General features: G+C 30.7%; 1 protein-coding gene across 1 annotated transcript; it reads left to right on the top strand.

Moving 5' to 3' along the window:
• Window positions 1-830: 830 nt before the first annotated feature.
• Window positions 831-22,031, top strand: LOC143068624 (uncharacterized). The gene is made up of 6 exons (XM_076242830.1): window positions 831-1,174; window positions 2,631-2,767; window positions 16,968-17,137; window positions 18,248-18,339; window positions 18,731-18,775; window positions 20,823-22,031. Exons 1-6 carry the CDS (start codon window positions 1,075-1,077, stop codon window positions 21,167-21,169), a joined length of 891 nt encoding a protein of 296 aa, XP_076098945.1. The 5' UTR covers window positions 831-1,074; the 3' UTR covers window positions 21,170-22,031.
• Window positions 22,032-25,722: the final 3,691 nt, after the last annotated feature.

The following is a 25,722-nucleotide window of genomic DNA, read 5'->3' as shown; positions in this document are numbered from 1 at the left end:
GTTTATTGTTCGCTAGCTATTGTTCGCTAGCTTCAGCCTGATACGAAAACGAATACTATAATTATGCAAACTCGAAAAAAAAAATGCGAACCTAAGACCGTGTTTGCTTTTCACACTGTAACGTTTTCTCTTTCTGTTTTATCGCGAGTGTGTGTGTGTGTGTGTGTAAGTTATAATTTATTCTACTGAATGAAATGCCAATGTGAAAAGCATAATACATTGACTACTTATAGTTTTTGTCATGATACATCGAAATTGCTAGAAGTCATTAATATTAAGCTTCTGTTTGTAGTTTTCTTAGAAATATTAAAATATTAAAAAAAACACTTCTTTTTAATGTCCATTGGTTTAAAACAAAGATCATCTTTGAAGAGAGAAAACAATTTCAACGTGTGTTGCTAAGTCTTTAGTTTTCTATGTTGTCTTGTGTATACTATTATTTGTCTGTTTCTCTTTTTTCTTTTTTAGCCATGGCGTTGTTAGTTTATGTTTGAATGTCCCTCATGTATCTGTCGCCCTTCTCTTGAATATGGTTATGCATAATAATATCCAAAATGGCGAAAAGAAAATATCAAATAGCTGTCCTGTAGATAAAGACCGCCCCCAAAGCCTTTAAAAGAACATGCTGTTCAAATGTTTTTGAAAAGTTTATTAAATATGCTTTTTTTTAAATCCTGTTCAGTATGTGTTATCAGAACGTTATCAGTAACAAATCAACAAAACTCCATGTATCTATAGATACAAAAATCGAACGTCGAATCCATAAACGTTTTGTTTTATCAAACAGGATGAGATTAAACGAAAAGGACATTAAATAACGCTCGTATATATACATCTCAAATTCTAAAAAGAAAAATGGTTTGATGTTTAATAATTCATAATTTGAACGACGGCCCTTTAGTAGATTTTTCAACGCATGGGTTCGTTATTGATGAAAACCATCTACATTATACATTAATTTGTGATCCACGATGCAGGTGAAATACACCGAAGATAGTCTTGTTAAATAGAGGATTAAAAAATTTACTGTGACGGGTCCGAATAAGCATGGTTTAACGGATATTTTTGAGAGCCATGTACCTACTTATATGGCTTTTTCTCGTGGGTAAAGTAAAATCATCTACAACATCTTCAAACGATACAGCAGAGGAGAGTTATGAATTGATTTCTGAAGGCAAGTGTTAATTATATTTCATATCCCTGTAGGGTCAGATAACTTGTTTTCGAAATATTTTCAAAATGAGAGAGAAAAAGAAAATTCAGCCTTTAGGTATACAAAACAATCGTAAAGATGTGTCTTGCATGAAGTCGCCGTTGTCATTAATAAAGCGTAATGTTGCCTGCAACAAATTGGCAACAGTGTTCATTTGTCGAGAAAATTAAGCGGGGGGAAAATGGATTTTTTTAAAAACTTTGCTCAAAGTGCTGTATCTTGATTATGAAATATTATCGATTCATATTTTGTAAAATTCAATGAAACTTTGATTTATTCAAGTTCAAATTTTTTTCACAAACTGAATTGATACTAGTAATTGTCATCTATTATTGATAGTTTCATCTTTTGTACTACGAATTGATAGTGTCATGATCTGAAATACAAATTGATAGTGTCATAATCTGTAATATTTATTGGTAGTGTCATCTTCTGTTATACGAATTGGTAGTATATCTTCTGTTGTATATATACAAATTGATCTTTTCATTGTTTGTTATACCTATTGATACTGGAATATTGTAATTTTCTGTAATAATAATTAATAGTGTCATCATCTGTAATATGAATTGCTAGTTTCATCTTCTGTAATAATAATTAATAGTGTCATCATCTGCAATATGAATTGCTAGTTTCATCTTCTGTAATACGAATTGATAGTGTCATCTTCTGTAATACGAGTTGATATTGTCATGACTGTCATCGTCTATTATATAAATTGATAGGGTCATCATCTGTTATGAATTGATATATATATAGTGTCATCTTCTGTTATATGAATAGCTAGTTTCATCTTCTGTAATACGAATTGATAGTGTCATCTTCTGGTAAACAAATTGATAGTGTCATCTTCTGTTATATGAATTGATAGTGTCCTCTTTTGTTAAACGAAATAGTGTCATATTTAGAAATACCAATTATTATGTCATCTGAAAAATACGCATTGGTAGTGTTTATGTTCTGTTATACGAATTGACAATGTCATCATTAAACGAATTGAACGATTCACCATTTGTTATACGAATTTATAGGGTCGTCCTCTGTTAAAAGAATTGATAGTGTCATCTTCTATTATATGAATTGCTAGTTTCATCTTCTGTAATACGAATTGATAGTGTCATCATCTGCTATATGAATTGATAGTGTCAGCTTTTGTTATATAAACTAGTAGAGTCATATTCTGTAATACAAATCAAGTGTCATCTGAATAATAAGCATTGGTAGTGTTTATGTTCTGTTATACGAATTGACAGAATCATCATTATACGAATTGAAAGATTATCTAGTGTCATGGGCATTTTCCATTTATACCACGCCACAATATTTCTTTCCGAAATCGTCCTAGCCCTCTGTGAATCCATAACTAATACTCTTTCTCTTTAACAGTATGTATTTTTTTTTTCTTCATTTTTTGCAGATTTATTACGAATGCATTCTAGTTCTGATGTATCGTATCACAGTTTATGGAACAGATTTGGTTTTAACGGACACGACACAGACAATAATAGAAGGAGGGAAATAATTGATGACTGGAACGAATTGAAACCTCTAACTGTAGGTATAATTACCCGATTCACCACTAGTACTGTTACATAGTTAGAAATGCATTCCCTATCTAATCTAGGTGTATTCATACTGGCACTGACCATTTGGATTTTATCTAAATCATCTGAGAAATCATACGTTGTTGATTTGCCGCCAAATCTATTAGAAAAACACAAAAGTCCCTTATATACGGTCATATAAAGGGGAAGTTTAGTGAGACGAAGCTGGTTTAACACACCATTTTTTTAATGGAAATTCCCAGTATAGATACAGAAATAATGATACTAGTAATTCTTTTTGTATAAAATTCCATATCTGTATTACAGTTATCCTTTTCATCTGTTCGTCCACACATATATTCGTCACACTTTTCTCTATTACTACATATTTGGTCAGCAACTTGACAGTGATGGGTTTCACTTGTGCGCTTTTAAAACTTGTTAGGTATCTTCTTCATGCTTTGAATCGAGCTTTGAATATAAATTTGCGTCACATGTTTCTGTAGTTTTACTGAACAGAATGACTTCCTATTTGGCCAGCAGCTCAACAGTAATGCGTTGTACATAACGTGTGTGCTCTTTTCATATATGTTATACTAGTATTCCGATGTAAAAAACGCATTAATTCTTGTTTGTAATGTAATCATTACTTGGTGTTCCCTCCTTGCCTGTGATTATGTATAGGTTAGGTAATACTTGGTTTTGTTTTATAAATATATAAAGCCCGAGACGTAGCTAAGGGTTTTAAATGTTCATAAAACATGACCATGTATTGTCTGAATAATCTATATCATATTCACAAAGAACACCAATAACCTCTCCAATTGTTATAATCAAAACTTACTATGAACTCAATTTGAGTGAACATGGTTAGTAAAAGGGATAAAAATCATATTTAATGGTTAGATAAAATGAAATAGCAATTACATAGTTTTGTGATAACAAAGCAGATATATTCTGCTTCAGGTACAGTGTGATATTTATAATTATATCGAAAACTCCTTCATTATAAATAGCGAACATGACTTAAAAATCTGTTTTACTAAAATTGTATATATTTTTTTTATAATGACAAAATTACAATAGTTTCAACATAAGGTGCGTACTTGTTTTATTGATGAATGTATTGGTTTTTGTCGAGGCTGTGACATGCAATATTACATGTCTTACATGTCTTGAAAGCGGATGCATATCGATCCCAAATTCCAGCGTCGGCGGCTACGACAACGATTTTTTTTTCAGTCTGTGGATAAATGTTTTTATACGTAAAAACGTTTGTCAAACCTTCATGAAGTTTTAGGAAATTTGGAATAAACATTATTTATGACCAAAATACAGTATCGAGAGCAAAACTTTTAAAATATTTATTTTCATTTTTTGTCAAGCCTGCCACTTTGTCGCAGAAAGCTCGACATAGGGATAGTGATGCGGCGGCGGCTACGGCAGCGGCGTTAGCTAACTTCTTAAAATCTTTATATTTTAGAAGGTGGAACACCTGGATGTTTCATACTTTGTATATGGATGCCTCATGTTACGAGGTTTCCGTCAGTCACATGTCCAATATCCTTGACCTCATTTTCATGGTTCAGTGACTACTTGAAAAAAAAGTTAAGATTTTTTGTAATGTTAAATTCTCTCTTACTATAAGTAATAGGATAACTATATTTGGTATGTGCGTACCTTGCAAGGTCCTCATGACCTTCAGACAGTTTTCACTTGACATCGACCTCATTTCATGGATCAGTGAACCAGGTTAAGTTTTGGTGGTCAAGTACATATCTCAGATACTATAAGCAATAGATCTTGTATATTCGGTGTATGGAAGGACCGTAAGGTGTACATGTCCAACTGGCAGGTGTCATCTGACCTTGACCTCATTTTCATGGTTCAGTGGTTATAGTTAAGTTTTTGAGTTTTGGTCTTTTTTTCTAATACTATATGCAATAGGTCAACTATATTTGGTGTATAAAATGATTGTAAGGTGTACATGTCTAGCTGACAGTGTCATCTGACCTTGACCTCATTTTCATGGTTCAGTGGTCAAAGTTAAGTTTTTGAGTTTTGGTCTTTTTTTCTAATACTATATGCAAAAGGTCAACTATATTTGGTGTATGGAAATATTTTATGATCTATATGTCAGTCGCTCAGGTGTTATTTGACAGTGACCTAATTTTCACGGTTCATTGGTCAGTGTTAAGTTTTTGTGTTTTGGTCTGTTTCCTTAAACTATAAGCAATAGGTCAACTATCATTGTTGTATGAAAGAATTAAGATTTATATATTGTACTGGCTGGTGACATCTAACCTTGACCTTATTTTCATAGTTCATTGGTCAATGTTAATTATTTAAAGTTTATCCAGTTTATCAGTTACAAGAAGGGATAAAATACACACGAAACGAAACTACATATTTCCATACCCGTGTCCTTTAATTTGTATATTTTAGCCTTTTAATAGTTTGAATAAATGTTTGACACTGTTTTAAATCAGATATGAGAATTAGATAAGAATCGGTGAACATGAATTTGACAGCTAGTGCACCTTTCAATACACATGACCATGCAAAGTTAATTACATATTACCTTTTTCATAATTAATGTCTGATAAACAAAGGTAAGTATCATATGCATGACATAGTGAGCAACTCTTTGTTGCGATTTGCACACGTCTCATTTAGGGACGACATCAAATGTTCAATGAAGGATAAAAAACTTAATTCATATAGTTTTTGTTCACCGACACCCCTACCCCCCTCTTAACTTAATTTGAGAAAAATGGATTGACCAGTATGGATATATATATAATCGATGTCAATTAAACAAAACTTGCAGCAAATTATATGAATTAAGTTTTTTATCCTTCATTAATTTTTTGATGTCATCCCTTACACATTGTGCTTTACAGATATGAATATATACAATGAATGCAGTAAATCTTACAAGACTAGAAAAGGTCTTCAAAACCATGCATGTAATATATGCCAACTATGTAGGAAAATCTTCCCATCAGCACAAAAATTGAAAAGACATAATTGCAAACAACAGATATTAAACAAGGAGATGCTGAAATGCCAACTTTGTAAAAAGGAGACAGAGAACAGACTAAGATCTCATAAATGCTCATATTGCCAAATGTGTTCAATTCTTTTCTCAACATACCAAAAATGTTCCAATCATATCTGTCAACATGCAAGACAAACCTTGAATACAGAAAATGAAACAAAAGATGAAGTAAAGCATAACACTCCGAAGTCAGATGAAGTACAGAATAATACTCAGAAGACAGATGAAGTAAAGAATAATACTCAGAGGACAAATGAAGTAAAGAATAATACTCAGAAGACAAATGAAGTAAAGAATAATACTCAGAGGACAAATGAAGTAAAGAATAATACTCAGAGGACAAATGAAGTAAAGAATAATACTCAGAAGACAAATGAAGTAAAGAATAATACTCAGAGGACAAATGAAGTAAAGAATAATACTCAGAGGACAAATGAAGTAAAGAATAATACTCAGAGGACAAATGAAGTAAAGAATAATACTCAGAAGACAAATAAAGTAAAGAATAATACTCAGAGGACAAATGAAGTAAAGAATAATACTCAGAGGACAAATGAAGTAAAGAATAATACTCAGAAGACAAATGAAGTAAATAATAATACTCAGAGGACAAATGAAGTAAAGAATAATACTCAGAGGACAAATGAAGTAAAGAATAATACTCAGAGGACAAATGAAGTAAAGAATAATACTCAGAAGACAAATGAAGTAAAGAATAATACTCAGAGGACAAATGAAGTAAAGAATAATACTCAGAGGACAAATGAAGTAAAGAATAATACTCAGAGGACAAATGAAGTAAAGAATAATACTCAGAAGACAAATGAAGTAAAGAATAATACTCAGAAGACAAATAAAGTAAAGAATAATACGCATAGGACAGATGAAGTAACATTAGAAAGAAAGATAAAAGAGAATACTACAACTGCATCAAACAGCATACAAACAAACAAAAAAAAGTGTGTTTCTCAAATTATAAACAACACCAAGCAGTTAGAACCAAAACCTTTTCACAGGAAAAACAAACATGATAATTTGGAAATAAACTATTAAGGAAAAGAAAAGAAAACCAAAAATGTATATCATAATTCAGCTTTAACACATACAAACAACATAAGAAGCATGGGTTCAAATCAAGATCTTGTTGCAGTGATGTTATTCATGAAATCTTCCAATTTAAACCTATAAACTTGACATTGCAAATGAAACTTTGCACAAATTTAGGGTTAAGGTTTGAGAAATCATCATATCCATTGTATGATTTAACTACGCCAAACATAATTGGAAATCCTAAAGACTTACAGAAAATTATAGGTGATGGAAACTGCTTTTACAGAGCCATTTCTTATGCTATTACAGGAACTGAGACAAATCACATCAAAATAAGATCTGCAATAGTTAATCATATCCATCAGTTAGGGACAAATCTTCATTCCCTTCTACAACATGGTCAAACATGTTTTTCTTATGTACTGCAAAATCAAATAAATATTCAAGGAAGTTGGGCAACAAAAGTTGAGATTTTTGTGGCATCTAATTTATTAAGAACGAATATTTCACCTATGTCAACACTGGCAATAACTCATATAAGTGGAACAAATTTGATGCAAACTACCTAAACCCAAATATTATAACAGATGAAACTGGTATTTATCTAAACCATACAAATGGAAATCATTATGATATTGTTTTGTCAACTTCAACTGTACATAAAACATTGGCTTGTGGACTTTTTGATGAAAAAAAGGGAACAAAGACAACCAAAAAAAAAAAAGAATCTGAAAAATTTAGAGAAAAGAAAATAAGGAAAAATGAGTATATGAGAAAATGCATGCAAATTAGACGATCCAATACAGATTATGCAGAAAAAGAAAGAATAAGTCATCAAAATCGAAGACTAGATAGTAAATTTAAACATTTTGAAGTAGACTACAATAAAAAAGAAGGACAGATCCAGAGTTTGTTGCATTTGAGAAGGAGCACAACAAAAAGAGATGGACAAATCCAGAATTTGTTGCAAAGCAGAAAGAGCACAACAAAAAGAGAAGGTCAAATTCAGAGTTTGTTGCATTTGAGAAGAAGCACAACAAAAAGAGAAGGTCAAATCCAGAGTTTGTTGCATTTGAGAATTAAAGAGCACAACAAAAAGAGAAGGTCAAATCCAGAGTTTGTAGCATTTGAGAATTAAAGAGCACAACAAAAAGAGAACGTCAAATCCAGAATTTGTTGCATTTGAGAAGGGGCACAACAAAAAGAGAAGGTCAAATCCAGAATTTGTTGCATTTGAGAAGGAGCACAACAAAAAGAGAAGGACTGATGCAGAGTTTGTTGCATTTGAAAAAAAAACATAATAAAAGTAGAAGAACTGATCCAAGTTTTTTGAAATTTGAAAAAAGATTACAATAATAAAAGAAGAAGTGACTCAACCTTTAAAGCCTTTGAGCATGACATTGACAGGAACCGCAATAGTAGTATTAACAAAGCTTTAGATTCACATCAATTGATTGATGCATTTCAAAATGAGGTTTCAACAGCTTGCATTTACAGATGTACATCTTGTGACCAGCTGTGGTTTAAGGAATCTGTTGAACCAGTTGGAAAACTACAAACTGTAAAAGAATCCTTATTTTCACAGTGTGTTCGAAAGAAAAATAGTATTTCAATGGATTCGAGTATGTCTGTCGCAATTGTTTAAAATCTTTGAAGAAGGGTAAACTGCCAAATTTAACAATTTATAATAAACTAAATTTTCCATTAAAACCACAAGTTTTGATGCTAAATTCTCTGGAAGAAAAGCTTGTTGCACCAGTATCAACAATTTTTCAAATGCGTGGACTTCCCAGTGGAGGCCAGTTTGGTATTCAAGGAAATGTAGTCAATGTTCCAGCTGATAATATGTCAACTGTCAAAATGCTCCCAAGAAGACTGCCAGAGTCACAGACAATACCAGTAAAATTGAAAAGAAGATTGAGATACAAATCACATGTAATATTTCAGAATATAAGACCACAAAAATGTATAGATGCAACAAAATATCTTCTGACTAAGCCTTTATTTAAGCAGTACGTCACAGATGGACTTGATGAGAAATGGCTTACTGAACATATGAAAAGTTTAGAAATCACAGATTGGGATACATTTATTGAAAAAAAATCCAGAAACAAATAATCCTCATCCCGTTAAATCACCTGAAATAAAAAAACAAACAGAATGAAACAAATGCTGAAATCAAACAACAGACAGACATGACAGAAGAAGATGACCTATGGAGTGAATATGATGATGATGATTTTTTTAATAAAGATGATATGGAAGAACAGCAGGAATGTGATGGGGTCTATGACACAATGTTATACCCAGAAAACTTAGATAGTCAGAGAAATGTACTATCATTTGCACCAAGTGAAGGTAACTTACCAGTTAGCCCTTTTGGAGATGTTATTGAAGAATTCTCATTTCCCGGTTTATTTTGTGGTGAAAAACCCATCAAACAAAGAACGTTCAGTGTTGGTGAAATATAGCGAAATATGCAAGTCTGAACTACGCCAAAATGATCGAAGAGCAGCACGAAATATTACTAATATCTTTTTCAAAGCCAAAAAAATTCAAATGAAACAAATTCAAGATAAGGTTTGGTTGTCATTACGACGAGTAAAAACCAAAGGAAAGAAAATTACAGCAAAAGATTTAAAAGACGAAAGCAATGTTGATACTTTGGTAAAGTTAGATGATGGTTACAGAATATTTAGAACACTACGAGGACCACCACCATACTGGGAATCTGCCAAAAAAGATTTATTTGCAATGGTTAGACAATTAGGTTTACCAACTTGGTTTATATCCCTGTCATCAGCACAAACAAGATGGAAACCCTATTAAAGTCACTTGGAAAAATAATTGATGGAGTGCAGTATTCAGATGAAGATATAAATACCATGACCTGGCAAACTAATGGCAGATTGGTGCGATCTGATCCAGTCACCACTGCTCGCTACTTTGATTTTTCCATTCATTTTTGAACTCATCTTTAATGCCTCTTGGAAAAGTAAAAGATTTTTTTTTATCGAATAGAATTCTAACAAAGAGGTTCACCACATGTTCATTCAGTTTTATGGATTGAGAATGCACCCTTCTTGGAAATAAATGAAAACAAAGATATTAAAGACTTTACATCTAAATATATCACCACAAATAGAAATTTGCCTGTTCAGGATGGACAACAAGACTTAGTTAAACTGCAAATGCATAGGCATAGACATACATACTACCACCTATGAAAAAGACTATCATTCTAGATAAACTGCCATCAAATATGACTCCTAAGGAAGTGAAGATGCATACAAAGCACTATGAACTTATTCAAAAACATTTAGCACAACAAATGTCCTTAGATTGTACTTATGAAGAATTTTTGCAAGACTTCAAAATGACCGAAGATGACTATATTCTTGCCATTTGATCATCTTTAAAAGAAACAAGATTTGTTTTTATCATGTGCTTAATATATCAAAATCTGATAACAAACAATTCATGCTGTTCTAAAGTGGTGGAGCAGGAGTAGGAAAAACAAGACTAACAAAATGCATATACCAAGCACTTATAAAAAATAGCAATACAACACAGGGAGAAAATCCAAATCAGAAGTCCATTATTCTGGCAACACCAACAGGTAAAGCAGCGTATTTGATAGGAGGTGTTACGTTGCATGAAGCATTTGGAGTTCCAGCAAACCAGTGGTTTCTGTATCGTCCATTAAAACATGAACTTTTAAATATATTTAGACATCAACTTGAACACCTTCAATTTATTATCATAGATGAGATTTCAATGTGTGGATTAAAATTAATTTTTTTTATCAACCAGAGAATGCAAGAAATTATGGGTGTTTCAAAACCATTTGGCGGTATTAATATCATCACTATATATGAGATCTTTTCAAACTTAGGCCAGTAATTGATTCCTGGGTTTTTAAACAACCTTCTGGCACTTCTACTGAAATTTTATCACAAAATGTGTGGAAAGAAAAATTCATGTTTTATGAACTGACAGATATTATGAGACAGAAAAATGATAAATTATTTGCAGAGACACTTAACAGAATAAGAGAAGGAAACTAAACTGTTGAAGATGTGAATTTTTTAAAGAAAAGAGTAATAAAATCTGATATTCCAGAGTATCCTACATTTGCCACTCATCTGCTTTACCACAACAAAAGTGTAGATATGTACATCATCAAACTGTACAATGAGTGCAAAAACCATAAAGTGATAGTTAAATGAAAGACATTGTAATAGGAGATATATCTGCAGAGACAAAAGAGGAAATTAAAGAATTTTACATTGAGGAATAATTGTTTAGATTATGAGTTTCCATTAGAACTGTGATGTTTATCATCTGCAAGGACTAAAGAAGTTGATATCATAGATGAACGTATTTAAAAGGCAATTAAACGCCATAGTCATATAATTTTGTATATATGGTCAGGAACATGTGACATTAGTTCAAAAATTGGAAAATACCTAGAAATTCGATCAACAAATTTTACAGTAGTAGATATCATTGAACAATATCATAGAGCAATAGCTCAGCAATAGGGATTGTAAATAAATATCCAAATGAAGCAGAAATCAAATTTGTGGAATGCCCTACAATTTTATTTAAAAAAATTAAATAAAAATCATGGAAAATTTGATTCAAATTTGTATATATGGGATGATAAAATTGCTACAAAACAAATCAATTATTTAAATCAAGAAATAAAAATTTTGAATCAAAGATTGTTAAAAAACAATTTAGCATTTAATCAATATTTTCTCAGACGCAGGAAAAAAGGGAAAAAAAACAAGGTATTCAGTAAATGCAAATTTGAATATAGATGGAATACGCCCTGAAAAATATTCAAGTTTATCTTGGACTAAATATCTACTGAAAGATACATACAAAGAATGTTTTGTAAATCTTCACTCCTCTGATGAAGAATCATTCTCAGTTGACGATCCTGATATCACATGTTAATTAGACAGGTAATATTTTAAGCAATAATGTAACTAATTATGTTCATTTTTTAAATCTAGTTATTTCTCAAAATAAAACATGAACTACCATTCGAAATAAAGCTTTAATTAACACATCACGTGGAGTGCCCGCGGTATATAAATAGGCCTCCAATTCCTGATATATGCAAAAAAAAATATGTACATCATGTTCCATTTATATGTGTCATATCCAATTCATTATGCATTTAAAGGGTTGTGTATTACCGAATCATATTTTGTCCTCTGGTCTACAAGTTTGGAGATTATTCAAATTTTTTTTTGATTGTCTGTCTGTCAGTGTCTCTTTAAAAATATATAAGTCTTGCAAGATTGCTATAAAATATGTTTCAAACGTATATAGTATCAAATATTGTTTGGGACTATATAAAATCTTAGATCACTGTACATCCTTCAACCATGAGGAAAATCTATTTATAAAATGCCCTTTTATGATATGAATAAAACAATTCAAATGCTAAAACTAATGGTCTAGTTTATAGCAATGCAATTTGTGAAATACAGATATAACACACAATCCAATGATATTTGCTTATTTCAACAGATATAAATCAAGCTTTGTACGTTTAGCTATTGATTTGACATTTTTGTTACCTTGTATCATATCATGATTTTATAGTTCAATTTGGAATTGGATAAAATGTGATAGTACTAGCAATGCAATCCACCTGCACTACATGATGACTTGTATATACGTTCTATTCTATATATATTATATATCTCTGAAATATATTGTTTATTTTTTTATGTTAATCATATTTTACAGCTATCAATGTTTATTTATTATTATGATTAATTTTTACTGTCTCTTTTTAATTTACATGCATCACTTCCCTTTAAGGAAAACTTTACATTTATAGTACACTTTCAATTCCCAATTAATCTTTCCAAATTGTTGTAAAAAGATAAACCATATGCAATATCATCATCTTCATCCATATCATTGATGTTTTTTTTTCAAAAATTATATTTTGAACTAAATTAATTCATCAAAAAATCAAGGAAAGTAGAACTTAACCTTAAAACCTGACTTTTATCATGTAAATTAAAAAGAGATGATTATTAATCCTTTGTAAACATCATCTTTTTTTTCAGTTAACAATGGGGAAAATAAACAAAGCCTTAGAAAAAGTCACATCAAATGCAATAAATCTCAGCAAGAATATTAATGAACTGAAAGTCAGTCGCAAACAAAACCCAAACAAAACAGCAGATTGTGTAAAAAAATATTACAAAATCTGCAAGGATAATGCAGGCTTCCATTAGGTCTTTTTCCTCCTAATTTGCCAACTTCATTATTGGAGATATTGATAGTTCCTTGCAACTGGTTCAAAAAAATCAGCAAAAGACTTGCAGGAAGCTCATAGAAATATGAACTTACCCTTAATGGAAGAATCTCTGAATGAAATTGAAAGCAAATCAGAACTCTTGCCAAAGGAAATTGACCAACTTCAAGATTTCATAACAGCATTTGAAAATTTTTCACAATTTAAGGAAAGTCTTCACAAATTAAAAATAATAACTTAATAATTTTACTAGATGAAACAATTATTCAATATGTAACTACATTTATCAATAACAATATGTTATATAAACCAATATGAATGCATAAAATATTACAAAGCCAAAAAACTTAATATTTAAATAAAAATAACATTTTCAATCCGTGAAGTAATGTTTCAATTATTAGCAATTTATTATCTTGTTCTTTTGAAAATACACTCACAAGATTTAAGATTTTATTTTGTAGTCCAAATAGATAAGACATTCAAAATCTATCAAATGTGTTAACCCTTACACATATCTCTTCAAGATTTATGATACAAGAAAGTTAATATCAATTTTTCATTGCTTAAATGGATATTTTTTTCACAACAGGATTCACAGGATGCTACAACATTAGAAGCTGGTAATTTGATTACCCCTCAGAAGGCATGTTCACATTTTACAATTTTAAAAGCTATAATAAATTAAAAATAGTTATTCTTCTGATGCTTATTACAATAATGTTATAATAAACCCAAACTAACTTTTACATAAAAGATGTGCAAATTACTAACGTTTGGATTTAAACTGTTTTTTACAATAATCTCAGATTTATAAATTTTAAACAGAAAGAAATATTGCCTGAAGATAACCCATCTACTAGTTACAGCACTGGCACAAGCAAATTGGAACAAAGTGATAATGATGAAAAGGCATGATATTCTCTATCTTAATTTCTCAAATCAATGTTCAATTAAAATCAATCATTCATATCAAAACAAAATATTTAAAAAAGTAAAATAACTACAGTATCTCAATTATATTGAAATACTTTAATTTTGGATGTAATGCATCTTCTTATTGGCTGGCGTAGTTTTGTTTATCATATCATAGACACAATTTTGTCAACATGTGACCATGATGTCATAACATTTTTTCATGATTTAAGCCTACTTAAAATGGAACTTAGAATTAAATTATAAGACATAAAAAATATTACAGTCATTCCTTAATCAAATCTATATACAAAAAAATATTTCCAAGAGATTTATTGCATTACAGATTTTACATATGACCAGTTTGTTTCCAATTATATTATTCCTATTAGGTCAATAATGAAGTTGATGGTGATGATGATACCACTGATAGTGATGAAGAAGATACTCTACTGAGTCAGCTGCCAGAAATTCCACTATGAACTGATTATATTTATATTACTATGTATAATGTACTTTTAATGTTGTGATGTATCTTCTGTATAATAATATGTATTGTAAACTATAATGTTTGTAATATCCATGTAGAAAAATACATGTTTGTCTATAAACATTTTTAATAAATGATTTTTTTTTTCATTAGATATCCTTCGCAGACCAGAAAAAGGTAGCAGCATTTCTGGTGGATCTGGTATCAAGACAATTCCTTTTATCCAGTAAAAGTTGATAATAATAACTTTCAATTTCAGTATTCATAACATTTTCATAACTTATAAATTTATCACATGTCAAACTATGTTACTTTTCAGCACTTTACTTCCAATGCTTGTGTTTAGATATTTGTCTTATATTCAAGTCTAACAATTACACTATCATGTCACCTCCATCTTTAGTTACCATTATCAATATAATTGTATATCACTAAGTCATTTCACTCTTAACCACAGTTATCTAGTATATCTCTATACAGCTAATATACAATGGAAATTGAAAATAAATATAAATAAAACGAAAATTATGATATTTTCAAAAGGTAGAATACCTAGAAAACTTGTTATTTAATATAGATGGAAATGAAATTAAGATAGTCAGTAGCTATAAATATCTTGGTATTATTTTTTCTAGAAGTGGCTCATTTCTTTCCACCAGAAAATATCTACGTGACCAGGCGATTAAAGCAATGTATGCTGTAATAAAAAAATCCAGATTAAGTAACTTGTCGATCGAGTGCCAATCTCTATACAGCTAATATACAATGGAAATTGAAAATAAATATAAATAAAACGAAAATTATGATATTTTCAAAAGGTAGAATACCTAGAAAACTTGTTATTTAATATAGATGGAAATGAAATTAAGATAGTCAGTAGCTATAAATATCTTGGTATTATTTTTTCTAGAAGTGGCTCATTTCTTTCCACCAGAAAATATCTACGTGACCAGGCGATTAAAGCAATGTATGCTGTAATAAAAAAATCCAGATTAAGTAACTTGTCGATCGAGTGCCAACTCGATATGTTTGATAAGGCTATTGTTCCTATACTAACTTATGGGTGTGAGATATGGGGATTTGAAAATTTAGATATTCTTGAGAGAGTTCATTTGCGTTTTTGCAAACATATATTGAGGTTAAAAAATTCAACCCCCAATTTTATGGTTTATGGGGAATTGGGAAGATACCCGATTTCAGTTACCGTCAAGTCACGTATGATTAATGTCTGGTGTCGTTTACAAGAAGGGAAAGAGAGCAAACTATCATGTTTATTATATAAGCTGTTATATGTAAATCTCAATAACTATGGTTATGATAGTAAATGGATATTATATATAAAGAAAATATTTGATGACTGTGGACTGTCAAATATATGGCAAAGTCACAACTTATTTGAGAAACGTTGGGTTGTATTGAGTGTTCAGCACAGATTAAGAGATCAGTTCATTCAAGAATGGTCAACAGAAATGAACAATTCGCCCAAGGGGCTGTGTTATAGATTGTACAAAAATGTTTTTAAATTTGAACACTATTTATCAGTACTACCATTTAATTTATTAATAACCTTATGTAAATTTAGATGTGGGAACAACCGTTTGCCCATTGAGACGGGAAGGTGGCGCAACATCCCAAGATCTGAAAGATTGTTGTCACCTTTGCGCCTCAGCTGACATTGGTGATGAATACCATTATGTCATATAATTATTTCAAAGATGAAAGATGCAAATACTTACCACAATATTGTAATAAAAATATAAATGTTATCAAATTCAAACAAGTATGTTCAACCCAAAATATTGTTGAGCTTGAGAAACTTTGTAGATTTATTAAATCTATTTCTGTGAAAGTCTATCCTCCTGTTTAATACAACTATATGTTTATTTTTCATTTGTGTAAATATTTATCATATTTATTTGTATTTCACACATGCTATATCTTATATATGTAATATATATTATTGTAATATCTTCTCTGTAACAATGTATTTGGTTTATGAGAATAAAGATCATTCATTCATTCATTCATTCATTCATACAATTGGTAGTCTGAAGACACTATAATAGTTGTCTTCAGCAGGACTATCAGCAGCGTTAGCGTTCATAAAGGCATCAGCAGCAGCAACATTATCTCATTATTTACAGTATATATAATGTTTCTCTGATAGCATTTACTTTCAATAAAAACACAAGACAGGCGAGACATTTGTGTGTCCACTCTTGTTCTTATTCAGACTAGTCTGCAGAGTTGGCATCTTATGGATTACATATCAGGCTTTAAAAGGACAAATTGAAAAACCAAATGATTGCAGAAATAAAATAAAACAAAAAAACTTTTAAGATATGTATACTAGTAATTGTCTTGAAATTTAAAATTACATTCTAACAGTTTGATTCAAATTTCAGATTAATATGTATTTCTGCGCATCATACTATCCGAACTGTGACGAAAATGACAATATACTAGCTATTTCTATAGATGTAACACAAACTTCACTTGATGGAAATATTTCTAAATGGGATACTGTAGCATGTAAAGTTAAATACACATCTACAAAAACAACATACCGTTGCAGGTACGGTAATTCAGTTACATGTGAATTTATAAAATTATGCAATCCAGGAGCCCGAATCATTGTCCATCATTTGTCTTTTATTAGAAATAAAAAAGGCGATGTGGTATGATTTCCAATGGGACAACTTTCTATGACTCTCGGTACGACCTCGAGTTATGAGCAAAACTATTACCATATCTTAAAAGTTCATAACATGCCCTGGCAGTAGAACATGTGTAATAAAAAATACAACTAACGGTCTGATCTATGCTTAAACTATATACACGAAAAGTAATGAAAGAAGACGACAAGGAACCACAACCTCTAGGTTACAGGCCAACTAAACCCTTCCCAATCTTACATTGATGGTAGCGTAACAACAAGACGAAAGAACAAACTGAAAAAAGTCAGGATTATATGAGTAATGTTATTGTCCATATAGCACGTTTTATACAAGAAAATACTATAGTATTCTACGAATGTATTAGATATTGAAACGAAAGTTTCAACTGCTGATCGATAAGACCACAATTGGATTCCACTTAGTTTCTGTCCTACCAGCGAATTTTTAGATGGTATCGATAACAAGACACAACAAATTGAATAACGCACCTTAACAAAAACAATATAATTTGATGGAAATAGATGATATCATATTATACAATCACAGGCGTTTGTCTCAGAATTTGTTTCCCCTATATATATACCTTCATACAACACTGTGTTATATTAGGTATATAGGGGGAATTCTGAGACAAGTGCCTGTGTATACGTTATTGGTTTAACATGTACTTTATTCCGTTTTTTATGCCCCATCTATAGGCATTATGTTTTTCGGTCTGTGCGTCCGTCCGTCTGTCCCGCTTCAGATAAAATATTTTGGTCAAAGTAGTTTGTGATAAAGTTGAAGTCTAATCAACTTGAAACTTAGTACACATGTTCCCTCATAAGATTTTTATAATTTAATTGCCAAATCAGAGTTAACACCAATTTCACGGTCCAGTGACCATAGAAAATGATAGTGCGAGTGGGCATCCGTGTAATATGGACCCATTCTTGTTACTTTATGAATTGGTCAATGGATTTTGAATAAACCATATATATTAAATGGCATACATATAATATTTCCAGATTATTAGAACACACTATCGAAATAAATGATAAACATGGTATAAGTATTGAGATTAGAAAACAAAAGGAACAGTTCAACATACAGCAAAATGGTTAGTATATTACTTGAAAACTGTTGAAAGAAAGATTGATCCGTTTACTAAAAGTATTAGACTGCATGCTGTCAAGTGTGTCCATTAGACTCGAGTTAAGAAGTTCAATTGATTCATGAGAATGTCGTTTTTTCTCCTTTGTTATTCTTTTTTCTTTTTAATATAGTTAGCTTTACATGCTTGTTTTTGATATTGCAATACCATAAATTGATAAAAAAAAAAAAAAAATCCCGAACAGACAAATATTGTGTAATTTTCATTCTAATTGTGGGATTTCACTAGTGAAATATATGTAATTTGGTAGACCAAACGACTCAGTTACGGAGGTTTTTATACAAAAAATGTCAAGTTTGATATAGCATATTAACATGATGTTCCTTTTGACTTCCAGGCGAAACGAATTCAGCACAATATCTTTTCGTAGTGGGCGTTTACAGTAAGTATATATGCAAGTAGTACAGCAATATTGAAAAACAATGGAGCATGCGTATGATCTGTATGATGGCGTGCGTGGTTTGATAAAGGTTTTTCCTAGTATGAGTTGAAATACGACAAGAGTTTGTAATGCCTATTCGTTTGAACGATAGTCCGGATATGATATAATTCACTAGTTGTTTGTAAAAGACTTTCCTGTTTTCAAGTAAAAGAGGGACAAAAGATACCAGAGGAAGAGTCAACCTCAAAGATTGACAGCGCCATGGCTAAAACTGAAAAAGACAAACAGATAAATAATAGCAGAGAAGACACAACATAGAAGCAACGTGAACCCCACTAAAACTGGGCACTGACAGGTGATCCGGGAGGGTAAGCAGACCCTGCTCCACATGTGTCACCCGTCGTTATGCTTATGTTATTATAAATCCGGTAAAACACAGCAGTTGTGTAACAGTCTCATTGATAAAGGTTTTGGGTTTATGGACATCTGGTTCAACAAATGACGCTCTATGTTGTTTGTTTACAACAGTATAAAAATCAAAACAAACACTTTATAAATTTCATGCGTTTGAATTTTTTTTCTGCATTTACCCACATCAGGTACACATAAAGCCGCCGAATATTTTAATACAACCGAAACAGTTGAAGAGTAATATAGCTTAACAAGACTTTAAAAAAACCCAAATCCATCTAAGGCAAACTTAACCTGAGTGAATAGACACATAGGCGGATCCAGGGGGGGCCTGGGGGGCCCGGGCCCCCCCTTTCGTGGGAAAAATTTGGTTGATTATATAGGGAATCACTGAAGCATGACTGGAAAGGGCCCCCTTAGGTCAGTCAGCGGGCCCCCCTTAGGAAAAGTTCTGGATCCGCCACTGAATTATAGACATCTAAACATCTTTATGTGTTCTTAATTTATAACCGGACAAATCGTTAGTTATTTATCCTGTCAGTACCGAAGTATTGACTACTGAGATAATGAAACCCTGTCTAGGGGACTAATAGTCCACCAGCAGCGAACTGGTTTGTAGACAATAATTGGTAAACATAAGACACAGTTGTCGGTATGAAGTTAAACAACACTTGAGAATTGAATGCTTCTTTTTGTAAATTTATTGGGGTGTAAAAGCGTTGACCGAAGTACATTTTGTATGAAGCGCGGAAGCGCTTCATTCTAAAAATGTGCGCACGGTCAACGCTTTTACTACCCTATAAAGTTACAAAAAGAAGCATTCAATACTTATAATTACATTTTTTAGCTATGATCATGAAAACACGAATTTTATTTTTTTCACCTGTGCACTTTATTGTTTTACCACGCGTATTATGAATGAAAAGTTGTATTGAGCAATGCAACTGCTTACGGAATAATACGTGATGTGCAGTTAGCCAATTAGAATAAAGTATTATAATGAAACATACATCTAATGTAATTATTTCAATATGGTAAGGTTGTCAAATTAATATAAAACAACAACTATCTGTGATCTGGAAGACCTGGTCATAAACTACATCATTTGGCGTGTGCGGTATTTAGGACCATTGTTGATCATTGGTAAATCAGAGCTTGAATTAACATAGACAGCATGTATTGGTGGTAGGAGAGACATATAATATGTCTCTGGTGTTACGGGAGTCATTAGTTCACAAATATATTAAGCTCGTTTTCTTCACTCTAGCCATGTTATCGTTTAAAAATTTTGGTTCGACATGTTCCTGACGTCTTGTGCTTTCATATGAAAACAACGGATTTGAATCGAGGGAAAAGTATATCTATTAATAAAAAATACTGAAAAATAAAGTACAGCCACAACAGAAAAAGAAAACCAGACAATAAGACAAACTGTTCCAAAAAACATCACAAAGAAAACTAGATTAAAGCAACACGAAACTCCTTTAAAAACTTCTGAATCAGCTGCTTCAGAAGGGTAACACACAAGTGATGTCTCACAACTCCACACTACGCTTGAGCAGACACATGTATTATATGTCACTGGCTTGAAATGTTGTTACGGGAATACATATTTCAAATTTCAAATATATTTCAGATGAAACTGTTTGCCTTTGTGATTGTGTTTACTTTGATAAATTGGAAGCATTTAAGAACCAAACTCGGGAGAAAAAATCTATGGAGGAATTGAAAGAAGAAATGGCACCGGAGTTAGCAGAAATGAAAAAGAACTTGACTGTTGATCCTAAAAAAATGTCATCATTTTTAAATACAAAAGTCAGCAAAGGCGACGAACGGAAGTCGTCGAAACAGATTGGTGTGTTAGGAATTGTTTTTCTGACAATCGAAGTGTGTGCACTTGTATTAGCAGACTTGATATCATATAGACAACATTGGGCAATGATCCGTGATAACTGGAATGGCTTTCGAGCGAGGTTTTTTTAACTTTTGAAGAAATATGATCATCGAATAAGTCATGTTTTATTGACAAAACAATTGTAAATAGCGTGTATAAATATGTTTGTTTATGTTTATGTTATGTTTATATTATTTTGATTGTTTATAAGACAAAGGTAAGTCTGGTGATGAAACTTAATGTTCACTAATTTTGATGTGCTGTAAAACACTGAAGATTGTGAGAATAGTGTATTTCTGCAACTCTTAAAATAGAAGCTGACATTTTATACAATTATAGCCTTTGTATAGTTATATCGACATATGAGAAGCATATTGACTGAGGACGAAGTAAAATGTTTTGTTTGAAGTCTAGATATATAGTTCGTTTCTGATACCAAAAAATGTGTTTAAAATGATAAACAACTGATCAAATGAGGGGTATTTAAAATTTAAAACAGAATTCTGTTTAGAACAAAACCTTCTGAAATAAAGCAGGTCACATTAGAGTGGGTAACATAAAGTTCTCTTTGAAACCAGGTGAGAAATATAGAGTATTGAGAGATAATTTGTTCAATTTTTGGAACAAGTCTTGGTAATTTTTTATATTACTATATTATTTGTATGTAAATTATTGTAGTATAAGATTTTGAGAAACTCATACCAAATATCCCCAAAATGAGCTTGGTATTGTAAAATTTTATAATGACAAATTTTTGTATAGGTAACAACTTTTAACCAAAAGGTAAAGAGGAGCTACTCGAGTGATATTTTTTTGCAGATAAAATGTTTTTATTTTTGATAATGTTGTATTTTCAACTTTCTACCTATATTATAAAGTAAGTGGTGTAAAATATTCTCCTGTTACCAAGTCTGCTGTGGCTGATTTTTTCTTAATAAATTTTGAAAACTTTGTCAACTATTAATGTTACCATCCCTTTTGATAGCAAATCAATGAGGCAGAAAAAATCTATTGAATAATGCTGACTTTTAAAATATGTGTAACTTTGCTTTGTCTGCAGATAAGATCTATGAAATATGCTTATCCAGGGGCAGTGTGGACTCTGTATAAAGCTTCTTTTTTAAAGGTAGATGAACTACAAATTCAGTATCTGGTATACAGATGCCTTTTGGTTAAATGTCTGCTGCTCTGGCTATTCATTATATTAAGACCGAAAAATAAATTGTAAGAAATGTTTAAAATAAGTAATAGTAATAAACATTTTTTGTCTTGGAAATCATTAAGAGGGTTTACATTCTTCTATTACAGGGTTCAAAGGACCTGAACTTTTTCATGGTACATTGACTCTCTTCTAAAGATATAGATTAATTGTATTTGATTTAGAGATCCATTGTTATTGGTAAATTTTCTCTGGTAGAATTCACCTAATTTTGACCTAATTTTAATGGTTCATTTATAACTACTTTCTCGATGTGATAACTTTCATATCACTGTGAATAATAGGTGTTCTTCAAAAAAAAAAAAAAAATATTAAGCACATGGCATGTACATCTGATAGATATCTGAATACCTAGTCCTAAATTGTTCACTGATCAAAAGAATAATTGTCTTTGTAAAAGTCTGAAAATTCTGTGCAAGAAGAAGTCAACAATCTTTTGCCAATGCAGTCCTTTTTTTGGGACAGATACTAACATAGAACCTAGAGTCAAGTGCTACGTTTAAACTTTTAATCCATGTATTGTCATCATCATCATCATCTAAAAACATCACTTTTACAACATCTATCACACTTAGGACACTTCGGATGCCTTCAACTTAGGAAAAAGGAGTACTTTGAATATGGAAGACCTCAGAAAATGGCCTGATCAAAGGAGTTGGAAATTCTAACATCTCTAATGATAACATCTGTAGACATATTTTAAAACATGATCTTTAGAAAATACAAAAATCCCAGTAAATCTCTTTAAGACATGGCATAATAAGAAATATTTTCAGTTTGACAATCATAAAATTATAACCTCAATAAATATCACAAAAACAAGTTTTTTTAAATATTTTTAATGGATGGAATATATATGTTTCACTTATGCTCATTACTTGATCACAGTGTTAACATCCCACAATTCATTGCTCTCAATGACAGTTATATGAAAACAAAATTGAGTCACCACCTGAATATCAAAAGCATTCAGAACTGAAACAATATATACATATATACTTATTCTATGTAGTTAAATTAAGAAAAAAATATTACAGATTATTTCAAGTTGTTTGCAGTTGTTTTTAATAAAATAGTTGCAACTTTTTTCCAGAAAACTTCAAGTGTGACTGTCAATCTAACGTTGTCGAGCATCAGGTTCAGGTGACATTTTTTCTTTAGCAAAAAGGTGAATTCCTCTAAAGGTTTCATTTATACAAATTAATTTTTTCCCTACAAGCTTATGGTTTATTTGTAACTTTACTTATGTAGAACTATAAATAATTCAGAGTTCACTTTTTTATTTTGATGCGCACAGATGTGTTATGCATTTAGGTTTTCAAAATTTCGAACATGAGCAAATTTATGAAGATTTTTCTGGAAAATGTTGTGCAAACTGAAATTAATATCCTAGAAATATTCAAGAAAAAATATTCTGTACCATCTTATAGATCTATCCTGTTCAAGATGTTAGGACAAATATAACTAGTAAGAGATCAGGTTTTGTTGAATAGTAGATGTTAAAAAAAAAGCAAAGTATTATCAACTAAGTTCTTGACAAGATCTTTTGCTTACAAAAAAATATGAATCTAATGGAATAGGAGAATAAATGCATTCTGCTATACACATCACTAATTTAAGTTCAATTAAAATTGAACATATCCTGTTTCATTGAAAATATTTGATACAAATATACTGTACAATAATTTACAATTTGACATTCCTTCAAAATTAATGGATTTTACCACTACATATTAAGATAAATTTTTGATACAAGAAAAACAAGAAAACTAATCACACATATATCATATCTGATTAAAAATAGTGAATACACAATTTGTGACCATATAAACACAAAGAAATTCGCACTAGATGGTAACAGAGAGGTAATATTATTTTCCCCTTAAAGAGTCATTGTTTACCAGAAGTCGCAAGATGCAATTCCAAAAGGTTTACATAAGTTAAAAATTAAAAACAAAATTATAAGAATTCACTCACATTTTTTTTGGAATTGGATTGTTTTTTTTTTGGAAAATCAAATAATGAAATATGACTTTTCTAAACTTGTACAAAATTGGAAAAGATATGACTTTTAGTCAATTTACTGCTTTTGAACATAGTACTGATACAATTATTAATAGGTTACCATTTATTTGGTTCTTAGATAAGGAAAACATATCTTGTTTACTAGGAATTTCTTTGGTTTGCTATGTATTTAGTAAGAAGTCATCATTTCATAAAAAATATTTTAATACCAACATATGCCTATCTAAAACATTATTTAAATATAAATTACATTTTCAATTGATAATTCTGACAATTTCACAACTTATTAACATTTACCCAAAGACTGTTGCAAGATCAAAATTAAATCTTTATATAAATCAAATCAATGTACCTTAATAAAGTATAGTTTTAATTTGAAATTTCTTTGGAATGACATTACAACATGATATAAGTGTACTCTTTTTAGCATACAAACATAAAAATATTGCATTATAAAAACAAACTATGACCTGCATTTTATATTAATGACCAAAATATACAGCAAATAGAAACACAAACATATCTGATTAAAATATCGCCTGTATTGATGAAATCATAGAGATAATAGCTTATCTTTCATATCAAATGTTGTATATGTTAAAACTAACTTGGGGAATTAAAATATGAAATTGATTATGATGGAGTATTGATTATATAAATATGTTATAAATTATAAATGTGAAACTTTAATTCAAAATTGATTCTAGAAGTGTGTACTGTATTATGAGTTATGACCCATGTAAAATTACAGAAATATTATCTAGTCACAGTCAATTGAATTTTGATGTCCAAATTTTAATTAGTTTACATACAATCATGAAAGGACACAATACTGAAAAGAACTAGAATGAACCTATGCTTTATTATATTTTGATATAATCACATAAATATTTTCTCTTTAATATAAAATATCACACAAAAAGGTAGGAAATCTCAAAGGAATTTTTCATGCATAAGTGGTTATTTTCATAAAAAATTCAGAAAGGAAATTGTTTGAAGATAATTTTAAAATGCTTGTGAACAGTATTAAACTAATAAGAAATCAAAGCACTGACAACGCTGTAAGCCAGCCAATCTGACCTAATCACCAAAAGCATCATATCCATTCATGTGAATACTAATGTTTTATTCAAAGCAGTTGCTGGAGGCTCCCTTTACAGTTTTAAGAGGAATACAGATGCAACTTGGATAGAAGTCTCTTTCTTTCATAGGTATTATCCTAGCAGGTAGTTGTTAAATGAACCATAATCAACATTAAATTTAACCGTGCAAGTATCACATCTTCATATTTTAAAGTGCCAAACAGACAAAGACAGATGAAAGAGTCTTATCAAGAAGTTTTTAGAAGACGAAGTTAACCCATATTAAAATATGAAACAATCATATTGAAAGTTATAT

This window comes from Mytilus galloprovincialis, chromosome 3 (genome assembly GCF_965363235.1).
Source record: "Mytilus galloprovincialis chromosome 3, xbMytGall1.hap1.1, whole genome shotgun sequence".
Taxonomy (NCBI): domain Eukaryota; kingdom Metazoa; phylum Mollusca; class Bivalvia; order Mytilida; family Mytilidae; genus Mytilus; species Mytilus galloprovincialis.
The sequence above is the reverse complement of the archived record's forward strand: the minus strand, read 5'-3'. Positions and strand labels throughout refer to the sequence as shown.